The 26,426-nt window shown below is 34.7% G+C and overlaps 4 protein-coding genes across 4 annotated transcripts; 2 read left to right on the top strand and 2 right to left on the bottom strand.

Moving 5' to 3' along the window:
- Positions 1–7,086: 7,086 nt before the first annotated feature.
- Positions 7,087–7,764, bottom strand: LOC118278939 (uncharacterized). The gene is made up of 2 exons (XM_035598388.2): positions 7,418–7,764; positions 7,087–7,158 (listed from the first exon to the last, which is right to left on the bottom strand). Exons 1-2 carry the CDS (start codon positions 7,625–7,627, stop codon positions 7,087–7,089), a joined length of 282 nt encoding a protein of 93 aa, XP_035454281.2. The 5' UTR covers positions 7,628–7,764.
- Positions 7,765–7,935: 171 nt separating this feature from the next.
- Positions 7,936–9,401, top strand: LOC118277494 (uncharacterized). Its single transcript, XM_035596322.2, has 2 exons — positions 7,936–8,284; positions 9,043–9,401. The coding sequence occupies exons 1-2, from the start codon at positions 8,051–8,053 to the stop codon at positions 9,112–9,114; spliced, it is 306 nt and encodes a 101-aa protein (XP_035452215.1). The 5' UTR covers positions 7,936–8,050; the 3' UTR covers positions 9,115–9,401.
- Positions 9,402–20,628: 11,227 nt separating this feature from the next.
- LOC118274232 (rab11 family-interacting protein 2) lies at positions 20,629–24,070 on the top strand. Its single transcript, XM_035591665.2, has one exon. It carries the CDS (start codon positions 20,856–20,858, stop codon positions 22,281–22,283), a length of 1,428 nt encoding a protein of 475 aa, XP_035447558.1. The 5' UTR covers positions 20,629–20,855; the 3' UTR covers positions 22,284–24,070.
- Positions 24,071–24,324: 254 nt separating this feature from the next.
- On the bottom strand, positions 24,325–26,306 carry LOC118274257 (protein KRTCAP2 homolog). Its single transcript, XM_035591703.2, has 4 exons — positions 26,139–26,306; positions 25,899–26,053; positions 25,450–25,577; positions 24,325–24,494 (listed from the first exon to the last, which is right to left on the bottom strand). Exons 1-4 carry the CDS (start codon positions 26,140–26,142, stop codon positions 24,386–24,388), a joined length of 396 nt encoding a protein of 131 aa, XP_035447596.1. The 5' UTR covers positions 26,143–26,306; the 3' UTR covers positions 24,325–24,385.
- Positions 26,307–26,426: the final 120 nt, after the last annotated feature.

The raw sequence follows: 26,426 nt of genomic DNA, 5'->3' as shown, positions 1-26,426 counted from the left end.
GTTGGCTCACTTAATTTGTTCGGAAATAGTTTAATCAAGCGTTGCGTCGGATTTGCAGTAATTAAAGAAGGAGACATCGGGACTCAGCCCGTATATTGCTTCCTCAGATTAGCACCGAGCTTCCAGTTAATTTCCTGCGTACAATTCCGGACCCGTTCCATCTCGAAACATCCTTCCAAATATCTTAGAAACACGAATACGCGACTTACTTTAAACATGACTGAACATTTCCTCACATTTACACTCGATTTCCACTTGAATTTATTCAAACAATTCTCCAAATGTTCATAATATGCATTAACTTTACCGGTTTTGGTATAAATTCATTTCACAAAAATATTGTGGTTCACCGCTCGGTGTGGCGGTTAAAATATTTAATGAAAATCCTGGTCATAATTAATTTTAAGCGCATAATTGTTGAACGCAGGTTGTTGATAAAGTTTATAGTTCACAGGTCAACCTCAACATGAGTCGACACGCCCATAAATAACTAGCTCCCGGGTCAACTGCGTTGGTATAGATGGACAAAGTTTAAAGCCCCAGACCAAACTTGTTGAAATCCTGCACTTGATGAAAAATTTTCCTCTTATGACGCGAAGAAAAACTTTGGCGTCGAAAACTGTAATATAAACTCTTTAAACCACAAGCAGGCTAAAGTTGAAGCTACGTCGAGCCTGTAAGTAGTTGTAAATCGAAGAATACTAAATATTCTATCGGAGATATTCCCTGAAACGCTTGAAGCATGCACAATACATCAAACAAATGAAAATCAATACTGTAATCCGATCTACGTTTCCAATAGATACTCTAATTCCGAACCATTGTTATTGCTTTTCTACCAACTATTCCGTTCCCGTCATTGTGCTTTAATTATTTACGTAGAAATAATAGTGGTTCAAACAATATATTATTAGAGGTATTTGAGTTTAGTTAAATTATTGCGAAAGCGGATCTTCGTAACACGGTCGCGAGGAAATCTTGCTAAAGACGTGGAGAGTTGTTAATGACGTCGTAATGACGACCCCTGTGCGTACTCGCCTTTAAATATAATTTAGACATGAATAAACCTTAAAGGCACCCTCGTTTCTATTCAAATATTTGTCCGTGGCTAACTAATCGACGCTGGAATCTGACAATACGAATATTTATGTAATGACACAACAAATACAGCTTTGTGGTGAGAAACTGCTTTTGTGGTGCTGGCATTTTGTGAAGGTCGAAGTACTTATGGACAAAAATATATCCTCTACAGTTTACTCTACAGTTGACAGTACCACAATAACACTGAGTACAGTGTTGTACCACAGCAGAACTCGACTAGATCCAAATCATGCTAGATTCATGAGCAGCATTTCACGACTACGATACGGCGACTGTCGCGCTGCTACTCTAGCATGAATATGAACCTCTAGCATGACTTGAAACTCGTCGAGTTCCTCGTCAAATAACACTGAGTACACTTATATAACATGAAGCTTAATACAGCTATTAATAGTAAGTTGGACAAAACAAACAGAACAAGCGTGCAAGCTACAGACTGAACCAGCAAACAGTCTAATATGAGTGCACTGACCAACCTACGTATAGGTACACATTATTATACATACGCTATGGAGATTCTCAGTTATTGAAATAACCTAAAGTCAATATATTATGTGGAACCTTCTGTTATGGAGATTGGACCGTTCCCAATTCGGTAACTGAGGGGTAAAGGACCCTATTATAAGATTTCTATTTGTCACTAAACTGAACTTTATGAATCGTGAGAGCTAAAAAATTTAAGTATTGACAGCTGATATTTTTGTGTTGCTAGAAAGTAGTCAGTAGTTAGGCCGTCATAGACCTGGCTATAATATATAGAGCTATATATTATCGTACAGCTAGCTACAACGCACTGAGCTATACTACAAACGCTCCTCCGATCACTATACAAACGATGCAGCTAGGCTACATAAAATGCTAATTTAATAAATCTTATATGCATCGCACTAATGAAGCGAATTAATTAAATCTTGTGTCTTAACGTAAGATGCTAATTAGCAAAGAAAGCATTATCAAAATAATGTATCTTAGTAGTACATATACTAAATATCATATCTATCATCTTCCAAAGTTATACCTTTGCTTAGGTATAACTTCTTAATTACAATAAAATTATTATAATATTTGTAACATCCCCATACTATTTTCTCCATCAGAACTCTTAACCTGGCACGGACATTTTCACACCTTCTGGGGGGGGGACTATCCATTGGTAATCCATCCTAAGAGCAGTGAGATTCATACTCCGTAGTCAGCAACGTACTGAAGATGTGTCTAGTGTCGCAGTTGTTCTTACATAGAATAGGGAAAATCATTCAATCACTTCTCCCGCATTGCGCGAAGCGAGAGGGAGTGTCAGACTCTTAACGACTAAAAACCACCCCATTCCTACTCCTGCTTACATAGGGTACGGTAGCCATTTACCATCAGATGGCCTGTAAGCTTTGGTACCGTAACGTATTAAAGTCCAAAACGTTCGTCTAATGAAATCACAACTCGCACTATCCAATAAGTGAGAATTCAATATCTGAATCTATGAACGTCATTTGATACCAAATAAAATAGCTGGACATTTTAAGATTATCTCGAAGTTGGTTTCTGAATTTCCGTTCAGCAACTTTTTCATATTTTTAAAATGTGATTTAAATGTTGCGCCAATATTTTGCAGTTGCAATCAAGATTGGTCCAAGGTTTATAAAATAAACTATCAGCACGCCTTCGACTGAAAAATATTACTACGGCTTCGCGCATTTGTAGAAGTTATTTCCCGACTTTTCCGGTGAACTTATTTATTTTCCAAGTCTTTTCTTAACAATGAATCTTTAACCAATATATTTCGAAGCTTAGGTACAACCTATTACAACAAATTGATTACAAAATCCTTGTACACCTGAAATTCATCTCAAATTACTTAATTAAGCACATAGCAATTTACTTAAGACCCTTAGCAGATCACCTTTCATTCCATCAAAACATCGGCCTACCAACCTACATCAGAAGACATTATACATAAGATCAAACACGCAATAATCGAAAGCTTTCATGGAACCATAGGAGGCAGGTATTAGGTATACACAGTGCCTAATACAAATCCTATTCACGGTATTACGATCGCTGACCGCACATTGGGACTTACGCCGCAACACCGCCACCACACCGGCACCGCAGCCAATACCTATCAAAAGGAACCATTATCAATTCATATAGCCGAAGATCCTATTGAAACATGGAATAGGCCCCATTTATATCACTAAGCCTCGCACTGAATAAATTATTTTATTTAAATCCCGCCAATAGCCAATAGACCTTTACGTATTGGTGATTTTATAGGGATGTGCTATTACAGCCTGTTTTTTATGTCAATTTGCGAAACGTGTTTGTAATATTCGTTATTTGCTCAAATGTTTTTGTAGTATTGGGATGAGTATTGGCTATATTATTAGTAAAAAGTGATCAGCAGATATTACGTGCCGTAATGTGCACCTCTGCCTACCCCTTCGGGATAAAAGACGTGACGTTGCTTTGATCAGCAGATAAATTATACAAATATGAGGTCTTATTTGCAATGTATTCAATTTAACTATATTGAAGGCGCTGAAGTCCTACAATTGATAGCACGCAAGACTCTAAGAAAGCTATACAAAAAAAAAATGCTGATAAAAATAGTAATTTTCGCGGTGTTACGAACCTAATACATATAATGAACACCAACCTAAACATAGTACATACTCACAAAAGTAATTATAACCCTATCACCCCGTCATAACGTTGCTTTTACCATCCATCTTAGAAAAATACCACGGACAACCTAACAAAAATCACAGCTAAAAGTTATTACAGCGTAGTAGGCAACTAATCTCGTATTATCGAAGCCAAAGAAGTGAGAATATAGAATATGAAGCCTGACATCTGTTTTCAATCGTTTCCCGAGCTATACCTACCTCTATCGCCAAGTCTACCCACCAGGGGGCCTACTCTAATTCAACGAAAAACGAAGTTTCGGACGAAACTGCGCAGATTGTATACTACAATTTCTATTTATATTAACTTTCGTGATAAATAACCTACCACTGGTTTCTCATTGCATCACCTGAAGGTTTGGCTGGTAGAAAATGCCTAAGGCAGTAAGCCCACCTAATTTACAAATGTAATTCATGTGCATAAAGAATAAATAAATAACTTTTGATATGAAATTAAAAATAAAACGTTATTTCAAGTAATTCTATTAGTAAATCAATAAAACCTACGGCCGAAAATTAAACGAAACTTCGGATTCGAGAAACGGAGTAGGCCGTCAGTTACCCGCGTACGTGTATAATTTATTTGACATTAAACGTAGCACGCTGTATACGCTAACTTAGTTTACATTGCGCCAGTCGCAGCACCTACTCCATGCCAATCCAGTTGATAATTTACCTGAAATAAACCTGCATACGACTGTTGACAGTCCAATGTTTACTGCATACTAATGTTTTTTTTTTATTGTTATTTTGTAACGTAGGTTTTGTAAATAGAAATATCACATCTACATCTACAGCCTATAACTGGCCACTGCTGGCCAAAAGCCTCTTCTCACACGGAGAAGATTTGAACATTAATCACCACGCTTGTTCAATGCGGGTTGGCGATTTCAAACTTATAAATGATAACTCCCGGTTTCCTCACGTTGTTTTTCTTTACCGTTTATGAGTAATGTCTAAATAATCTTAGAGTATAATTTGGAAAAGTCACATTGGTACTTGCCGTTGGAACCCCTCATGCATGAGAAGCCAGAGCCCGGAGGTTTAAGATTCGCCCGTCTTAAACCTCCGGGCCACCACGACATTTTGTCATATAACAAATAGAAATATTCACCCAATTAATTGCATTTACAGCTATATTGTATTTGCATTTTGCACTTAGGTGTATCTGTATCCGAAATTCGCTACTATCCTTTGACAGAAAAGAAATAGTGCGGTAAACTAGTCACATTGAGTGACTTGAAAAATACAACCTAATTCCTAACCTAACCGTACTTTATTTCAAGTTATAGTGCGGTCCCTGTTCCAAAATGGCCCCTATTTCTCCACTGTTGTTACAAAATGAATAAAAAACTGACCAACCGAGCTAGGTCAAAAGAAGTTTTTTGAAAGTTTTATCTATACTCTTTTGTTCTCTTTGTTCCTAAAGGTTACCTGTTAACTTCCCTAAACTTTTTTTTAATTTACACTATATTTTATTTTTAAAAACTATATTTAAAAATTAAAAATTTAAAAACCCCGCATAAAAACATTTCCACCAATCTTAAACCCTAATAATTCTAAAAAAAAATACGTCTCGCATCACCCTTAAGTTGCTAGTGTAACTTAAGGGTAAATGATCACTACGGCATTTTTTTTTAGAATTATTAGTACATCCACTTTAAGATTAAGTTTCACTAATGTATGTAGGTACGATAGTGTTTGAACTTAGCCTTAGTAAATAAAGTAAAAAAGGTAAAGATCTCACATGTAACTACTCAGATTAACGATTACGATTGTCCGTAACGTAGATGTACGCGAGACATAATGTATTTTTATTGTCTCATAACTTTAAAACGGCTCAACCGATTTTCATCAAACATGTCTAAGAACACTCGCACATAAGTCCCCTTTCATACGAAAAAAACTAAATTGAAATCACTGCATCCGTTCGGGAGTTATGATGCCACAGACAGACAGACAGACAGACAGACAGACAGACAGACAGACAGACACGTCAAACTTATAACACCCCTCTTTTTGCGTCGGGGGTTAAAAAGTAAGCACATCCACCATTAATCCTTTTCTGCATCACCCTTAGATTACACTAGTAAATAATGCATATGGCATTAAGTCCACCTAATGTAGGTAAGATAGTGTTTGAAGCTTAAATAAATTTAAAAAAATCCCACAAGTACCTACTCACATTACCGATTACGATTGTTCGTAACGTAGATCTTGGCGAGACATAATTTTTAATGTGTCTACATATACTTTTATACTATACTTCATATGGCAGCGGCGGCGGCGGCTTGGCTGGCAGGCAAGAGATTGACCAGTTCAATAAAAAAACAAAACTAAGTACTTGTACATAAAGTAACAACTCCAAATGAAGTACCTGTATTATTACCCAACGGTCAATACTACCTGAGCAATACTTTACAAAAATTGCAATTTATTTTTATCTTCCTTTACTTCTTATTTTTAAAGGTGTCTTTGTTAATGGAGATCTAACAGCCCCATAGACTTGCAATGAGGAAATAACCCGTTATCAACGATTGCCATGTAATTAAAACACCCTTATAAATATTCAACTATCACTCTTTTGATGTTACTCTCAATAAATACCCTTCTGAATTTGCAATGCGACTTAGAAAGAGTTTGGCATCAGCTTCTGAGCCGTGTTATTTTTTACTTAATTTTAAACTGACTCGTTAGTTGGGCAGTCGCAAATGCAGTTGGCAAGAAAGGGGTTCAATTCAATTTCCAGGTAGGACGGCTAAGTATTATGATATAAAAGAATTTTCGATGTTTCGATATTTCCATGGAGTCAGGAAGGCCCATGGAGTTAGGATTTGCTCTTAGTTCCGTAAGAGTAGTCTTACTGTACTCTTAGGTATATGACGACCCTACGGTCGTCACATACCTAGTGAAGAGTGATGTTGTTAGTAGCAGCACCTCGATGTGATTGTCCTCTGTGTTTATCTACCTTGGTTTTGGGGGGTAAAATCTTCCAATGACTTCTGCCTTATGATAGGCGAGAGAGAGTATCAGACTCTTATTGACTTAAAACCACCCCGTTCCTATTACTCCGGTCTTATAACCGGCCATCAGTTCTTCAGTTTATCTACCTCGCGTGGTATTTTATCATGTTATGTGGTAAATAAAAAAACCATTTAAAATATCATTTATATTTAATATCTATAACAATAAATTACAAAAAGGCGGATTACATTACAATTTTAAAATACTCATGGCACATAGTTAAAGATTGAACATACAATAAACTCGAATTAAATGTAACAAAAAACACCATTATCACTGCTTACCTCTCTGGTGCAACAAGTTCGTCGCTCTTGTGTGTTCCTTCACATTTCTCACATATTATCATAAAGTTCTGAAAAAGTAAAACATATAGGTATTAGTATATTCAACCACCTCGTTGGTCAACTACCAAGCATTCCCAGAGCCAAACGTATTAACCAGTTGAACTGAATATTTTTTTGTTTTTTTATAAATTCTTAGTACCCAATATCACGAATAAGTTCACGTCTCAATACATGAAATATAATCATACCTAATTATGAATATCTATTTTCATTTATTGAAATATATCAATTTGACATTCTTAATAAATGAAATATAAAAATACTTACTAAGTTGTATTGGCATCTGAGCAGATCCATAACCTTGCTCTCATGACTACTATTTGTTTCACCGTATTTTTTCATCAGCAGGATCTGTTTTTGGACCAATAGTTCTAACTCGAGAAGGGTTTTGGGTTCCTGCTGCACGACGCGCGGACGGTGGCTGTACCTCCAGTTGCGCACTACAGGCTGGTCGTCAGACTCCTTTAGGTTAACCATGGTTACCTACTGTTAACACTAGGTTGTGAACCTCTCCTTATAAAGGAAACCAACTCATTAACAAGTATTTAATACCTAATTAACTAATCCACAAAAACAACATTAAATAATTAATCAAAATGCAGTCCAAGACAACAGTTAACACCACTCACTCAAGACCACAACAAGACTGAGCAAAAATTTTGTAAATGACTATCATTTTAAATATACGAAAATCACCACGTGCAGCAAAGGGCTGCGAACAATAGATATCCAGGAAAGTCATTTGTTGTAAAAATAATCACTAAATAGACAATAGACTAAATGCGTTTGTTGCATACCGCTGACCACTGGCAAACCCCTCGGCCGCGTCTCAGGTAGGAGCTGTTACTGTTGACCATCGCTCATTTGCTTCACGTACCTGAACGTGTTTAGTACTCAACAATGGTGAAATTACCAGAAAATGACAACCGTGCACTTCATCAAGAACATCGTACAGAACAAGAGACGTGGGAAGAGATCTGTCAACACTCAAACCCATACAATACCCCGATGACTCTGCTAGAATTAGAAGAATTCGCTAAGATCGCATCCCATTTAATAGCTCCTGAGTCTGAAGATAATACCCGACGGCGAATCCAAAAGGCGATGAATAAACTCCGAGAACTTTTTAATTTGGTAAGTACATTCGTGGTTACAGAAGAAATACCTGTTCTTGAACGCATGGTATTTTTTAATGATTTGGGGTTAATCTACATACGTCAATGTGGATACAATAGTCAATACACCTAAGATTGGTTAAAGAAATAGCTGATGATGTGGTTTTAATTGTAATCCTAACTGATAACTATCAATGTTTACGTGTGTGCATTTTTGATTACCACAATGAACTTAATCATTGCGGATTAGAGGTTATGGTAGCGCTCCTCAAGCATGAAGGTGCATGTTCGAAACTTTATGTTAGACCTTAATTTATTTAGATACCACCGACACATGTGAAAGAAAACATAGTGGGGAAACCTGGACCTTGGACTCTGGACCAGTTTAAAATCGCCAACCCGCTTTAATCAAGCGTGGTGTTTAATGTCGATACCTTCTCCGTGTGCAAAGCTTGCATCACTGACTGCACCTTGTGTGTCTCTGCGATATATCCCCCTTTTATTTTACTTTTTTTTTTTTGTTTATGTTTCTTTAATAATTTAGCTTAATCTAAAGAATTAAAATCTTGTTAATGTAAAGTGTAATGTCAGTAATGTAAAGTGTAATGTCAGTCACATATTCAAAAATGAGTTGATCTATCTATGTAATTTTAACTATTTCTGTTGATTCTTTTATTGTTTTGTACGCTAGCCTCTGTATATTATACGGAATTCTGGTTTTAATATTATTAAGAGTACAATTAACATTTCTAATGTCATATTTTTACATTGTTTTAGGAATTCAAGATGTTTTGCGAAGTGTGTTTTACTCCACACCAACAGGATGAACTCACTGCGCCTGAACGCTAAGTCATATATTCTATATTGTATATTACTCTATTTTATTTTATAACACTATCTATTACTTCTTTCTACTTCTAATTCATCTCTCTCATTCATGCTTGCTTTCTCTTCCTTTTTTCCTTTCTCTAGTTCATCTCTCTCATTTATTCTTACTCTCTCTTTCTTTTCCTCACTCTCACTCACTCTATCTCTCTCATCAAACATCATTCACATCATTATTTTCCAGCATTTTGTTCAGTGGATCAGAAGTAAAGTATGTATTTATCTTAATTATAATAAATTATATTTTTATAAAACCGCCTTTTTTTACCTATTCACATGCCTAAATTCAATACATATATTACATTTAGTGCCTTCAAAATATATTCTTTACGATTTTAAGGATCAAAAAGTACTTTATATAATACTTTTAAACACTTTCACAGAACAGTAATGTGATCATAATGTGCTCGAAGTTCTGATGTTTCATAGTCTGTTTAGGTAATGATGTGGCTAAACCTAAACCACGCCACAAAGCTGAAATAAAACTGTAGATGTTAAGTTTGGGAAGGTTGTCTCACAAAGACGAATTTCAGACACAAAGAGGCGGCATTACTCCGGCTCCCGCGGTAATCCGGATTGAGCCAGCAATTATAATACTTATCCTGTTCGGTATTTCATCTCGCCACAGTAAAGTGTACCCCCAAATTGTCCCGGCTTCAGTCGCGCCAGATAAAAAGAGATCCGCTTTTCAATAATGTATAATATTAACGACTCATCATAATTTAACAATACCTGTGTAAGCAACACAATTATGTTCGTAATTAAATATTTAACTGACATTCGCTCCGTTTGCCAATTAGCTAATGTATCTTAATGCTCAAAGCAATTAATTATTTTGTTCAGATAACGGCTATCTACATCATACACTAATTATTATAATAATTTAACCGAGTAACGCACCATCACGATGATAGAGAGGTCTAAAATTGAACCGAACTTGTTTACTGCCAAAGTTACTAAACTTTCGCTAGGGATGGTACAGGTAATTACCGATTTCAATAGCCGCCGATGTATTCACAAGCCATAATAGATACGTCCAAAATAACAACTAGGCACAAAGAAAGACGAGGCTTGCCAACAATACGTATTCTTTAGGCGAAATTGCAGTCTTAAACAAACAGCGGTTTTAGCTTGGAGTATAGGGGCTTAAGCCGGAGAATTGCGGCCAGACCCCGGAAATACACTCAGTAAAGCCGGAAAGTTCAGCTAAAACCAGCAATGTGACAACCCTAGTTACAGTGGTGTAGTATATTGACATTAGGCATTAGTTCACGGCGACACCGATACCACGATAAGCTAATGAATTTTGGCCCAAACAAGTCGGCGGGGCGGCTGATAAATGAAACTTGTTGTTTATTATACCAAGCAAGTTGTTAACGTAGTACGGTGCCAGCAATGTTATTGATAAATCATTGAAACTTAGGTCTCAGATAGCGGGCGATGTCGCCAGGTGGAAACCGAACTTTACTAAACTTATTGGCAAAATGTTACTTTATTGTTTCTGTTTGATTCAAGTTACTGTTGAAGTGATAAAACGAAATAATTCAACAGTATTTGTTTCAGTGGGGCACTCTAGTAACAGTTGGGTAGTTATGTAGGCTCTTTTAGTCCGGCATTTGTTCGGCTTGCCGACATCCGCTATCAACGCCCAAACTGCAGTTAGGGTAGGCCCCAATCTTTCTCCGATGGTTAAAGTTGGGACAAATTATAGAAGTACTTATTGCGGATAGAGTTTTTCAAGGAGAAACAGTCAGTTCCTTTTATAGGTTTAACTAGTGTAAATGCTAAAGTTGTTCTCATTTTATATAGATACCTAAATACTGGGTAAATTGGTTTCTTACAGCAAACTGCAATATACCTCACAAAAGATAAATGAATATAAAGACATTAGCCAACTTACTAGACAGCACCAACTTCCTATAATAATAGGAAGTCGGTGAACACCAACAAATAATCGATACAAGACCCGATCAATCAACCCTGGGTTATTTGAACGACCGCAAATGAACAAGAATAAGATTTTTAGATTAGGTAGCAGCAAGCTAGTGTAATTATTATTCTGATAAGCTACGAACTCATCAATCAAAGTACTTCGCCTGCTGCCTCCGCCCGTCTCCTCCAATCTTTAGACTGTAAGCCTTTACTCGCGTATAATATATCGCCTGTGTACACAATGCTTATAATTTCGGAGTTGCCACATTGAAACAGATTGAATAAATTGCTCCGCCTCTGCATAATTTTATGTGAATGAAGTGGAAAATAAAATCGGACGGCTTGTTTTTATTTTGTTATACTTATGTGCTAAATCAACAAGTTACCCAGATTGAAAGTTGTGTGATATTTATTACTCGTTAATAACACTTTTAAAGATAATTTACAACTTAACAAATATAGTTTTAAAACTGAAAATTCCCTACGTAGTTTATAAAATAACATCTGTGCAATCCAAAACTACTTAATAATAATATTTCTTTTACATTTAAAACTCTGACCTCGTCCTAATAAACTTTTGGTTCGTTTAATTAAACCTTCATGCCTCGCGAAATGTTAAACGCTCAAGTTAAATTAAATTCACCATCGACGTTTCATATTTTGCTCAGAAATAATGTAATTACCTCAAATTGGAAGAGATCTCGAACATTTACGAATTAATTTACAAACTTTCGAATAGATTTGACGATTTTATTGTATTTGTTAAGTTTTGTAATCGCTTGGAGCTCATCAAGTTACTGTTTACTTTCCTAGGAAGGAAGATAGGTACCTAGAATATGAGTAAACCCCTACATAGAACCTGGTTGCTAACAGTTCAAAAACAAACAATCACGAGATCATCTACTTTTAAAAACTTTAAAAATATATGCGAACGCCTAGTCGGCGTAATGCGTAACCTCGTTCCTCAGTCTGAGGATGAACATTGCCATCCGATATAGCAATGCTCCTAGGTATTTTTTCAGAAAATGCGCTTGAATGTTTAAAGATACATAGCTTCATAAATAATAAAAAAATATGTGTATATTTTAATAATATAGAGTGTCACGTAGCACATACGAATATACATCAGTGTTATTTGGCACCATTTTACGTGAATAGGCTTTTGCAGGCAGCTTTCTCTTGGTTCACTGGACAATGGCAGCCGTAGATGGCTCCCAGCCAACCATGGAGTTTAAACACCAACGTACATAACCACTGCTTTTTTGTGTATTGACTTCTATATCTGTAGTATTGAATACATATCAAGATTCAATAAACGATACAGACAAGTGAGGGTGAGCAGTTTAAAAGCTTACAGTATTACCTAGGTAATAAATATTGTAAGCTATTAAAAGGAAATAGGACAAAAACTCACAATAAATTAATTAAAAACCACGGTATACTCACGTATTGTTAATAGAGAAAAGCTCTACTAGTTTCGAGACAGAGGGATTCCTCATCATGAGACGTCGCACAGCCTACTGAACTCACATAGTCCAAACAACTTCTGGGTGGTCAGTTACTTTATTTCTACTCAAATTTTAATCAGATTAAAAAAAAAGTAGAGGCTATTATTGGTAATATTGAATGAATGTCCGTTCAATACTTATTGCTTGAACTCGTAATGAAAGTTTACATTGGTTTCATTGCAAGGCTTAAATGAAGATGAAGCTAACCCATAACATAATATTAACTATTATGTTGCTACAATAACAATACCCATATTCTATATATCGAATAACAATATAGCTTTCCAGTCCACCATAACAATTAACTAGCAACCATAAATATAACAATTAAAAATCGTGTCGTTACATAAAATAACAGGTAACAAATATCTAATATCACTTTATGACAGATATAAAAAGGTATATTTAATGTCTGCTCGTGTTATGAACCATCATATTCTTGCTTCATTGCCTCGCCATTCTTCCATTTGGGAAAAACTTAGGTAAGCTGTTTATATATTTAAAGAGTTGTAACTTACAACATTTCTAGGACATAAACATATAGGTGTAATGTAGGTAGTGTTGCGACCCATCGTTATTTCATACTCTCGTAATATCCACTTATTGTTTTCAGTGTAAGTGCGTACTTAACCATTACGTATAACAAGGGTGATACTTTTATGAGCAATTCGTGAGAAGTAAGAAACCTTATTGTTTTGGGATGCCTTTTATTGTTGAAACTATTAGAGATATACATAGAGATGTTGTACTTACATAATGTAATTTGAATGGAAATGGGTGTACAGTGTACACTATACAACTCTATATTATACATAGATGTTATTGCAGCTTCTATTCTAGCACACAAGAAACCTTCGATTCTGTGTACTGTCAATGTGGTAACTACTGGAAGCGCGTCTATGTTAAATAAAACCCTTTTTGAGGGGGGGAAATCATCCAATAACTTCTCCAACCTTGAGTGAGGCCGGAGGGAGTGCTAGACTCTTACTAACTAAAAACCACCCCGTTCCTTCTCCTGCTTTGAGCCGGAGCCCCGGTAACATGTTACGTTGTCCGCAGCACAACACACAGGTTTTATCTTTGGTCTAATCTACTCATTTCATTGACAGTCTCGCCGCGCCCAAGGCAGGAGAAGTAATTGGATGACATTCCCTTCTCAAAAAAATACCAAAGATACAATTATAATTATATCTACATTTTAGCTCTGTCTGTTACTCTCTCACGTGCCTTTTCGTTACTGAAATAATATGTAAATGAAAAAACGTCTCTAGTTAGGTACATTAGCTACCTAAAATAATTTCTCTCCGTAAATTAGCTGCTTAAACCAAAAAATGTTTTCGTATTTTTTATTTAAATTATTTCCATTTTATCATGTTAATGTGCATATTTACTGCAGGTCCCTAGCCAGCAGCTGGGATGAAATACTAAGGAGTAGGTATTATTTTGAACAATAACTTTTTCAGTGTACTTTCTCACCTTCCACTTATCATGAAATATCTCGCTTGTATTTTTGTGAGACGTTCTTTTGTTGTGTTTCAACCATCAGAGCATTGCGTTCTCATTTCTACGATGAAGCATCTGCCTAAAGATGACAAAAGATAAACAAAATCTTTGATATTAAATTCCTTCTTTGATCAACCTCTGATGTCTGGCTCGTTGACTGCGACAGTTCGAAGAGTGTGCTCAAATGTAGATACTGAACTTCTGGATACAGAACTTTAGGTTTGGATTCCTGATATATAGGTACGTTTATCTAAAGCACCAGTATTTATTGTTAATATGGTCGTAAGGTTAGAAGGAAAATGAAAAAACATACATTAACATGTAAGCCAGAGAAACGTCAACACACAAACATGGAACGACCATAACAAACAACATCATTATTTCACATTTGCCCAACCATACAGCAAACTTGCGGTGTTTTTGTTGTAAAAACATACAACATGGCGCCATTGCCAACAGTTACACTGCAAGTAATACACAGCTCGAGTTAAATCTCAGCGTTGGTGCTCTAAAATATTCAGGCGTGCCGTGACTCCGTGCCCCTAACAAAATGCGCTGTTTGCTAGCACAACGATCTCATTGCTACTGTGGTTTTTCTTGCAATACACCTTTTATTTATTAACTACACTCTGTATACGCAAGTTTGTACTGAATTCTTACAACCACGTGCCCGCTTCTATATAAAACGTGTTATAGCTAAAAAAAAGAGCTAAAAAATAAGAACAAAAAATACAAACGTTAACCTTTGTTTATGGTAACGACTAAGTAATAAGTATTTATGTACACCATTATACTTCTTAGCCATTATAAGCAAATTCTTAATGTAATAAACGCTAACACTTCACCAATTCAACCATCCTTGTGTTCTGGACACCCACGTTTCGAGATGACGTCACGGACAGATCTGATTAACAAGATACGCCGCTCATTATCAAGTCATGAGCACAATACGACAGTTGCAGATGTTGCTCACAGACTCATGTGATATATTTGATGTATGTATAAGACGTGAGCGAGGAATAAGTGATAAATGTAAGAACAGACTCCATTGTTGTTACAGGTATCTTATGTATTTAAGCGGATTTTTTAACAGACCATATGCCGAAGTGAATTTATGGAAATGGAAAAAAAAAACAAAAGTTTTCGTATTTTAATTCTAATCGATTAGCATGAATACCTCTGAACTTTTTCATAAACGTGCAAAAGTGACTAAAACAAGTCCCGTTTTATGGTCCAACTAGCACTTATTTTAACTTGTTTAATGCAAATTCGTCACCATACATATGAAATGCTTACATGTCTTAATTATTCCGAGAAACGTGTCCATAATGCTGTAACTCTCCACGACATGGCAACTGACGGATGATTCAATTACCCTGCAGGACGTTAATAGCCCACTTTGTATTGTCGACATCGCTATGTACAAAATTAACCCTGACCCCCTCTTTACAAATGATCTTCCACTGTTTCGGACTCCAAGCAAACACAGGGTTGGTCTTAATTTAAATTAATTTGACAATTCTCGTCATTACTGTCCAAGTTGGTTTGTTTGACGAATTTAATAAATACTTATTATTAAGTACTTGCAAATAAGTATTCATTGTGTGTCATTCAATTGGTTTGCTTTAACTTTAAATTAATTTTAACGGTAATGTATCTAAATATAAATGTAAAACGCGTTGCTAAGCGCAAATCTGTGGAATGACTGGACCGATTTCGCTAATTGCTTGTTATTGTTTGTTATTGTTAGGATATCGTTCTTATGGAAAATAGAAAAGGAATAGGTATTCCCAATTTAGAAATTAGTACCTGGACCATGTTAAACTCCTTTTCCACCCAACATGGAGACCTTATGGTCTCCAGTTGTCTCACAATAAACAAACGCGCAACGATGCAATCAACAAGTCAAGGTATCCTATCAAGCGAAGTTCTATCTACTTCATCTCTAGATTACAATTAAATTGTCCTCCAAGATGAATATTGCATTAATGACAGAACAAATGTAGACAATAAGACAATGTACACGAGGTCGAGGCTAATGTACGAATCTAATTGAATTAGTCAATCCAACAGACTACAGCCAAGGACTCCACAGAGATCTTGAAGTTATGTCTGACAGTTAGTAATCATTAGCCAAATAATAATTAACTAACTTGCTTAGATAATTAAGTCTCAAACAGTTAAATGGAATCTTGATATCATATTGTTGTCACATTGTTATAGAATAACTGTAGAGAATATAATGTGTGTGGTTAAGTTTGTTAATTAGTTTGAAGAACGTATTTTGAACAATCAATCAAAATGGTTTGTGTTACATGAATAAGGATATTTTTTGTTACAAACTTGTTCTGGTAACCCCTTTTTAGGGTTACCCAGCTAACATGCCTTTCATTATAATGCAGTAAATCCTGACTCATTTAAAAATATAATAAAATATATAGTGGGATATAATGCAATATTCTAATTCTGACGATCGTTGATTTTTAGCACGTAACCGATTTAAATGAGTGTATTCTCTATTTTTCTGTAACCTAAATTTTCGTATTAAACTAATACACTAAACAATTCCTTAGTAACGATTTTGTATCGAAAACAATTGCTAAGGGCTGGGATAAATAATCAATGACTCTGATTACGACAGTAATAGGTACTTGCTTTTTTGGGAAACAAGTTTCTCTTTCTAAGTGCGAGAAGAAAGAGTTATTTCCACAAATTATATTTGAATACCTATTAGTTGGAGAGAGGGTCGACGATCGATCTAATTCTGCCTTTTAATACTCTCCAAGTTTTAAGTTTTCTTATCTTAATTACGTCTCCAGTTTTAGTTAAATCTTTTCCATTTCCGACTGAAAGTTTTGAGTTGATTTAGTGTCGTATTCTTAAGAATTAATACTCAAACTTAGCTGCTAAGAGCTACCCTTTTGGTTGAAGACAGAAGTTATTAAAATGAACCATCTATAGCAGCACTCAGATTTGGTTTTCTATCAATTCCTTTGTTAATGGAGCCTGAATGAATGAAAGCCAGTGGGTCGGTCACGTTTTGGTCGAAAATGAGACCTCTGAGGTAAATATTTAAAAGATAGCGAAGAGTATGACATAAATGCATCCTCATATAAGTACTTTTTGAGGGGTAAATCATCCAATGACTTCTCCCGCCTTGGGTGAGGCGAGAAGGGGAGAGTGTTAGACTCTTACTGTCTAAAATCGACCCAATTCCTCCTTTAAGCCGGAGCCCCGGTAAACCCCCTAAATATCCCGCAGCTCCGGATCCCATATAAGTACAAAGGTGTACAAAGGTTAATTAACTTACTAAATGTGAACTTTGCAGGAACTTGAACAGGAGACATCCTAAACAGACTAGGTAAATAATATATTGGTTGCTAAAATTAATGGAGTCCAGTAACAGAAAATAGTACCTAAGTACGGACAATTTATTAGGATCAAGTAGAAGCGAATAATTCGGTCAGTGATGTATGATGATAAATTGTTTTCTCATGTCATATATCCTTGTAGATTGGTAAGGTATTACGCAATCAAAATATAGACCTTATTGAAGGAAATAAATAGGTAGCTAAGCGGTTTTCACAGCTAACTACATTAGCAAAGTTGACTGGATAAATATAGCAGGTAGTTTCCTTCAACAGGCACCTAACAAAAAAGGATTAACATCACACAGAAAATAAAAGAATATGAAAAGTGTTTTTTTTTCGTCGTATTAACAGTGATTATCAGGATTTACAATTACTACTCAATACTTACCTGCCGGTATCTACTTTTTTCGAATCGCAGGATTAACCCAAAGACCTAGCAGTACCTAGTATTTTATGCCTAGTCTACCATGCCAGTCTTTGGCAAGCACTTATTATAAATACAAAAGTGTACTTTATTTCTTTTCTTTTTATAGAAGAAATGTATGATCTTTTGTGTCTGTAGATAAGAAGCTAGGAGAAGTAGAGAGTAATAAAGACTTGACCACGCAGTTAATGCTGCGGCCAGAAAGCAAAACTCGTTAATATAATGGGTAGTGTGGATCATATTAAAACTGTGACAGTTTTACTCAGTTCTATGGTATGGATTCTATTTCCTTTAATTTTCCAAAACACAACATCAATAAATAAACACTATAAAACCTTTGGGTTTAGTTGTTGATAATTTGTGCCCGTTTTTGCTACAAACCGCAATTTGAACCGAACTTCAGGAGTCGAAGTAATAAATTGATTTCTGCAAACTATGAAATGGATCCATAACTTTGTAACGGCAAATTGTTTTCTAATATTTACGTGAACGCTGTTGATTGGAGGAGGTATAACTTTACCAGTTCACGGCTAGGGATGTTGTTTTAGAATTCCATAACCGTAACTGAATCCGTTGTGAAAATTTCTGTTATTTTCGAATATGGAATCTCAATTAGACTTGTTAATGATGACTAGGAGTAGATATTTTTATTATTTTGTTTTTTTCTTCATATTATTATACTTGGTATTTTAAAGAGATAATATCACCGTCACCAGTTTGTATCCTCGAAGGCTATGACAAGAATACATTATTCATCAGTTATGTTATGAACCCCATGTAATAGAGGGTAATCTCATTAGATATTCGAATAACTGAAAACCTCAATATTTCTTCATCACCCAACCCAGGGAATCCAACTCAAGACCTTGGAAAGTACCTCTTCCGAGACACATGAAAGAATTATTCCTATATTTTTATCCGTATCCAGATCCGAAATAATACACCATAACAGTAACCTCCCTTGTTAGCAGTTTAAAGCTTGATTTAATTTTCAGTTCGACTTGTAGCCTGCGGTCTGTGGCGCGACTTATAATTAGGTGGGTGCCTTTTATTTGCGGCAAATGGCTCCCGCTCTTAGCTTTAGAATAGTCAAATATATTTTGAAATGGAATTCGAAGTGAGACTGTCTCATTATTCGAATACTTGGTAGGACAAAAGTGGTTAGGATATTTATAGGTGTACTTTTATTGAATGGAGGCCACAATTAGCCAGCTATTAGCAGCTATATTATATAGACACCTATAATATAATACATCATACAATATCTGAAATCTAGATATGTCTGAAAATGTAAGAATATTTCCTACCATATGTAAATAAAAAATACCCATGTGTGTGTCGGTTAAGCTATTACCAACCCTAACATCTACCTATTGAGATAAAGTCCCTTTATTACACATTTTCCATGCATCTTCGCTCATGCTATTTTAGGGGCTTGAGAAAAGTTTACAAAAAACGACTACTAATACATACCTATTAGTTTTCGAGTAACGCTCAAAAGTAATCGAGTAAAGCTCAAAAGTCACTGAGGATATTCGATTGTTTTAGATGGGATGCTCTATCGTTTTCAAACACAAACCAGGTTATACCTGGTACCCTAGACATGTGTCTAGTTTGCCTTAAGGATTATACGGTTCTGTACATCATATAGGTATTAATTTATCATGCACAACTCCTTGTTTAGTGTGCAGGTGCACTATCTACCACATTTTTATCTGTAGGTACAGATAGGTGCACTTATCTTATATTTTTTTATCTAATTATCTAGCACACCTACCTATAATTACCTAAGTATTAAAGCTGTTTATTTATTTATTTAGGTAAACAGTTCCGCTTCGTTTTTTGCCCCAAAGAAATCAATGTTCTCGTACAAAACAAATGCATTGTTGGTGAATGGACTAAAATAGGAAGTTGCTTTCCTGGCTCGAACCTTGAGCCTTCTTCCTATATCTCTATTATACCTAGGCATTTACAGTTTCAACGATTTATTTTAATTATCTATGCAGTTTTATCTAATAAAGTAGGTAAATGTGTACATCCGCCCTACATCCGATTCCGGGAACTTATTTATTTTTGCTAAATATCTAGACTAGATTCTAGATTAATGACTTATGGTGATGAATTGGTTGGACACAACCTGCTTACGTAATTATTATATCGCCTTTATCATAATTAGTGTGTCATTAGGTAGGTAAGTACCGGACCGGATTCAATTAGTTGCTAAATTAAAAATGCATTCTTAACATTGTGATTACCTAAGTACCTATTTCTTTTAAGTATTTACACACTAATAAATAACGACCTACATCTATAAATATAGATAGTCTATTCGACATTAATTTTGTACTACTAGTGCATTTTTATGTTTTAAGGGACTTATCTACCCACTTATTAGTATTTTAATTTATAGGTAAATAATGATTAAATGAATTCGTAAGCACCTGAGTACTTAAGATCAAACTAAACGGAGGTGTATCCTAAAACTAACGAGGCCCCATTTTATTTCTTCTTTCTTTCCGTCCACAATATATTTTAATTATTTGCAACGAACGCTCCAAACGCAAGACTATAGTGCAAGTCGCGACAACAGCGACATCTAGATTGTAACGAGGAAACTAATGTGTACATCGGCCAACTTGTTACTGAAATTAAAATTATATTACTCACCAGACTCCTAGAGAATAAGCAAAATAAAATTCAAAATGAAATATTTCGTTGTTCGTATAAATATGCGATAATTTCTTTATAATTAAATTATTGAAATCCAATTAGACAACTTAGGCTGTAAAAAAATATACCTTTACCTGTGTCGACGTTCAGAAGGTAAACGAAACGTCGCGGAAATTAAAAAGTAAATGAGCTAGCTGAAGTGACGGTCGACAGCTCATCGTTGCGTTGTTTTCGATGATAATTTTAAAGTTTTTAAACCTTTGCTAGGAGTGTAGTGATCTAAATCTTTATACCAAGATGTGGGATCCAACGCATGTTCAAGTTACTATTCAAAGAGCTCGTGGACTTTTGATCAAAGGTAAAAATGGTGCAAATAACTGTTTTGTTACGATCGCTCTCGGTAAAGATAAATTCCAAACTTCCGTCAAACACAAAGCAACCCAGAATGTCGAATGGGTAGAAGAATGCGAATTACGCATACCTACGCAGGGAAATACGGCTGAGATTGTTTTAAAGGTGTACGACGAAGATCTATTAAAAGACCATTTACTAGGTCAAGTATCGATTCCGTTAAAAGACCTCGATGTTTACGAGCGGCCAAGAAGCCGTTGGTATACCTTGCAGGGAAAATCTGGAAAGGAAAATGATAAACCTAGGGGCGAGTTGGAAGTGAAAATAGCTTTTACTGTCAAAGAAGGAAGCTTAACTGATTTGAGCAAGAAAGATAAACATAGGTCTTCTTTGTCTAGCATCGCGCAGAATGTAGGTGGCAGTCTCATGAGTATTGGTAGCATTGAAAAACGTAAAAGCATCAAGAAGTTTGCTAAGAATCTTGGTTCCAAAATGAATTTGAATAAGAAAGATAAGAAAAGTGACTCATCATCCTTAAGTGGTAGTATTGGGAACCTAAAGAGTTCTACGTTTTCTACTCCTGAGCATTCCACTCCCAAACGCGTGCCAGGGGAAGCAGACCCTGGGGTCATCAGTGAAGATGATGATGAATTTGCTTTTGATGATTTGTCCCATAAAAGCTCTGGAAGCTCACTTAATGTCCAAACTTTACCTCGGGGACATAAATACACACCATCACCAGTGAATGCTTCATTGGAAAATCTAGGAGGAGGTGAATTCTTGAGAAGATCCACCAGTAGTAACTTGGCAGCACCAGACAAGCAAGCTCCACAGAAGCCTGTGCGCCTGAGCCTGGACACATTCACACCTCCACAGCTACCAGCACAGGTCATTGACAATAATGATGAGTGGTCACAGAAACTATACTCCAAGAGAAAATCAAACAGTCAATTAGCTATTGATAGAGAAAAGTCTTCAAGTCTAGAAAGGAACAAGAAACTTGATAGTCCAAGTTCTTTAAAAGAGAGGCCTAGTCCAAAGTTCTTCAAGAAATTTGGTAGTAGCAACAAACAGAAGAAATTGTTGGAAGAGCGCATTATTGTCGGAGAAGAGAATATTGCCGAGGAAGACTCCATAAACCCAGCATTCAATAACATTCCCAAATCCATTGTTAAAGATTTTGATGGCAAGTCTCGAGAAGACCTAATGGTCATGGTTTATAACTTGCAAAAAGATGTTGAACATGAGAAGAAGAAAAATAAAGATCTCGAAAACTATCTGGATGAACTGCTTCTAAGAGTCATGGAAACTACACCAAGAATTTTACAGAATCCTTACACTAGAAATAACAGCATGCATATTAGAAACAAATAATTGTTGTTGTGTAATTGCTGAAAAAATATCTGTAAAGTTATCAATTGCATGATTGCAAAGATAAATATATGGCATGCCTCATTGTATTCAATGTTTATGTTATAATCATTGTTTAAAGAAATTTTCTTTGAGCATTGTTTAGGTTGCTATATAATATGATTTATGCTGAACAAGAATTATAATTGAAATAATTGTTTTTCCAGTGAGGTATTGAGTAATCACTAGTGACACTTATCTATTAAAATTAGTGGAGAGTTGTGTATGAATCAAGTTTAATAATCTACATGCTCATCAACTTTCACTTCTCTGAAGATCTAATCACATACAAACTTAGTGCCTTATGTATTTGAAAAGTCTGTGATAGATATTATAATTTGGTTTATTCGGATTCATATTTCTGAAATTTTGTATGTTTAATATCTTATCTGCTATTTCCAATCTCAGGGAATCAAGATGATAATCACGTCACGATAAGTCAATTTAACAAATGTGCTACTTGTACTGTTATTTAAATTTTAGTTGTAATTCCAGTACCTAATTTATACATATAAAATCATATTATTTGTAGAGTCAAATACTATAGAGTGAAACAATATTGCACTGCCATTAATTGTGTAAAACTGTACAGGTACTTCTCACTTTCATACAAATACTAAAGTTGGTGCCAAACAGAAAGAAGCTCCGTTTTATATTATACTTACCTCAAAAATAGAAAAACTGATCAAACATCAAAATGATTGTGATATTGAGTGCTTCTTATTCATTAAAAAATTAGGAAAGACTAGTTGAAATGATAATATGTAAGATTTTTTTTCGTCAAAGCTATCTATCATTCTCATAAACATAATGCTTATTGCTTGTTCACACTATGGGTAATCTATCTCACAATCCTCATGACACATGTTACATGAGTCATAAGTGTGTATAATAATGAGGAGTGACTAAGGCATTGACTGTGACATATAGGTAGATAGCTCAAAGATTTTAAAATCCTTACAAGACTCAAAGTGTTGTACCTAAAGAATCCATCCAAATTTAATTCCATGAGGTTGTTCATTATTTATTTCTTAGTCTAAAAATATTTTTCCTTAATTATAGTCGCATTAACATGCATATTATATCAAGTATTTTTTAGTGCAAATCATATAATATTTTCATATAATTTACGTAAATCAAAACTTATTTTGTAAGAAATGCCTTAGTGCAATAATTAAAACTTAGTAGGTAGATTTGTTTTTGTTGATATCTATACATTTTATGTTAAACTAACATTGAAGTATTACTTATTAACATTAACATTAACATAGATACTTGTAACAAATACTTATATGATTGATTCATGGGGATCTGAGGATTGTTTAACATTTATAATTTTATTTTAATTGTGTCATAGACTTATCTATTTAAAGTAGGTAGGTAAATAGAATAGATGTTGATTTATAAAATGTTTTTAACATTCTTCCATTTATAATATATTGTGATATTTGTTCAAAAGGCGAACGGAACAAATTAACAGTAGATTGTATTTATAAAACGAAACGTGAAGCAATTATTGAATAAGAAATAAAGGCCTTGTGTATTATTGAAATACTTGTTTAACGATTATTACTAGATTTATTTATTTGATTAAGTATATTGAATAGATAAATTATTTTTCTAATTAGTATAAACTACTAACTCTTAAGTTAATTTTATGAAAACAAAGTTAAGAGGAAAGTATGTTTATACCATCCGATAAAAATGTCTACATTTGTCTCTGATTTTTTCAATAAACTTTTTTTTCTAATTGCAAGTAATTATTATTTAAAATTCTTCTGCTCCCTGTCAAGATGCAAAGAGGACTAATGTTTATGTGCTCATCAAGTGATGAATAGAAAAGATGTTTCTTTTTATTATTTCTCTAATAGATTTTCAAGCTTATAGCATTGCAATAAAGGTGAAAATTAACAGTCACAATTAGTGTAGGAAACACTTCAATTTACCGGTAGTTTAACACCTAGACTAACAGAAACCTTCCAGGATGATAAAAAAACAACAAAAATAATGTTTTTATGAAATGATTTTAATTAGGAGTATATAAAAAATCACTTATAATTAACAATTCATTTGTGGCGTCGACTCTTGGTGGGCACTGCAACTGGGGCTGATGCCGCGTACGTCTTTTGTGACAACTTGTTCATGTAGTAGATTGTGATTAGAGAGAATATCAAACTGAAAAAAAATACAAATTAAGTATTTTATATTTTTCTAATTAGACAGTCTTTGGTTACAAGTATGACTAGTAGTCGAATAATTTTGCTAGGTAGTCATTGACTACCTAGCAAAATTATTCTTAGTCGGTTAAAGTACTATAAGATTATTTTGGAACTTCTTGGTTACCCTATGTTGGCCCAACTAACCACCTTACGGATTAATCCATTATATGTTGGAACGCAGATCTATGAGAGACACAAGTTGTGTTTTATACTGTGTCTCATACACCAACAGACATGAGGTTAAAAGCTGTAATATTATGTTATACTCAATCTATAGTAATACATAAAGTGGAGTTTGTTTCTTTGAACATGCTAATCTCCGGAACTACTGGACCGATTCAAAAAATTCTTTTTTTGTTAGATATTGCATTTATTGAGGAAGGTTATAAGCTATCAATCACGCTACGATCAATAGATCGTAGCCTACAACCGAGCATAGCTGGTGAAACTGCGCGAAAGAAGCTAGTATCTGATATACACAGAAAAAAGATATTTATGTCAGTTTAGTTTGACAAGAAAACTTTGTATAATGTTGGTATACAACTGCCTGCTTCTTCAGAGATATGCAGTCTGATGACCTATATCTAAATCTAAATTGAAACACTAATTAATTACTAATCACTGTATTTGACATTGAATTCACCAATTGGTTAGTTATTTTTATCACAGATCAGGGTCAGTCTGTGCTTTTTATTGGACAGGTAATCACTTCAGCTCATGCAAGTAATGTTTTTATATCATACTTTTTTTACTTGGCAACAATTTTAAGTTTTCACCTTTTTACTGAAGTATGTAATTACTGATCGTTTCATAAGTACATATGATGCTGTAGTTTCTTTTACAGCTTTAATTTTGTTTTACTTAAATGCAACCTATATATTGTTTTGTCTAAATAATGAAACAAACATTACCATGTAGTGAAGCAGATTCTGTGCACCATACCAGCAGCAATCAATGAAATAGCCATAGAAATTACTACTTCCGGCAACTTCAGTTGGAAGTTTTTCCCAAACAATGTTGCTTCTAAGTTACCAATGGCCTGTAAAATTATGTTAAGGAAACAAATTCATAAACTTGTAAGTACATAAGTTCTAAGTCTTCTAGAAATTCATAAAGATCTAAATGTAAACAAAGTTATGTATGTTACATTAATCAAAGCAAAGGTATAGGGATCACATCAACACACATGTGCTCTCAAAAGTCGCACTTCTTTAAACATCTATTTATGTTTAAATGGTAATCCGGAATCGTCATTGTACTTTCTTATTTCAAAATCTTATTAGACAAATAAATAGTACCAACAACAATCTTATTAGACAAATAGTCAACATAGTTCAGGCATTCATTTAGAAAAGGATACAGTAACGAAGAACATAAACATCAATGAACCGAGGTAGCCGCCGAATATAATAGTCGCTGGAGACCTTATCAAGATCGGTTTGTACATCTGCATCCCCGAAAATATGAGGAGGGTCAAAATTGATGATAACACGAAAGACGTGGCACTGTTCACCGCTGAAATGATGAAAACTTACGTTAAAGTATGCATTTTATGGCTAGTAAATGAAAATAAACGTATTGTTTTATTTTAATACTCAACCCATTGTAAAGATTAATAAATATTCAATGTATTTTAAGATTGATTTCGGCAACAAGAAACGCCGCAATGAAATAACCAACTCAGTGGTAAAGTTTGACAATGACAGTGACAGCCAAGCAAACCAACTGCCACATTTTCATGGATTATGTTTAGTTTCCACACTTTGCCAAAAATTATAATACACAACGTTTGAAGTATTTAATATATTAAACAAAGAAAATTTTGCTTAACAAAATAAGGATTACGTATCACTAATAATTTTATAATTCAGTCAAAATCTTGAATTTT

The sequence above is a fragment of the Spodoptera frugiperda genome, chromosome 15 (assembly GCF_023101765.2).
Source record: "Spodoptera frugiperda isolate SF20-4 chromosome 15, AGI-APGP_CSIRO_Sfru_2.0, whole genome shotgun sequence".
Classification (NCBI taxonomy): Eukaryota; Metazoa; Arthropoda; class Insecta; order Lepidoptera; family Noctuidae; genus Spodoptera; species Spodoptera frugiperda.
This window is presented reverse-complemented; position numbering and strand designations above follow the sequence as displayed.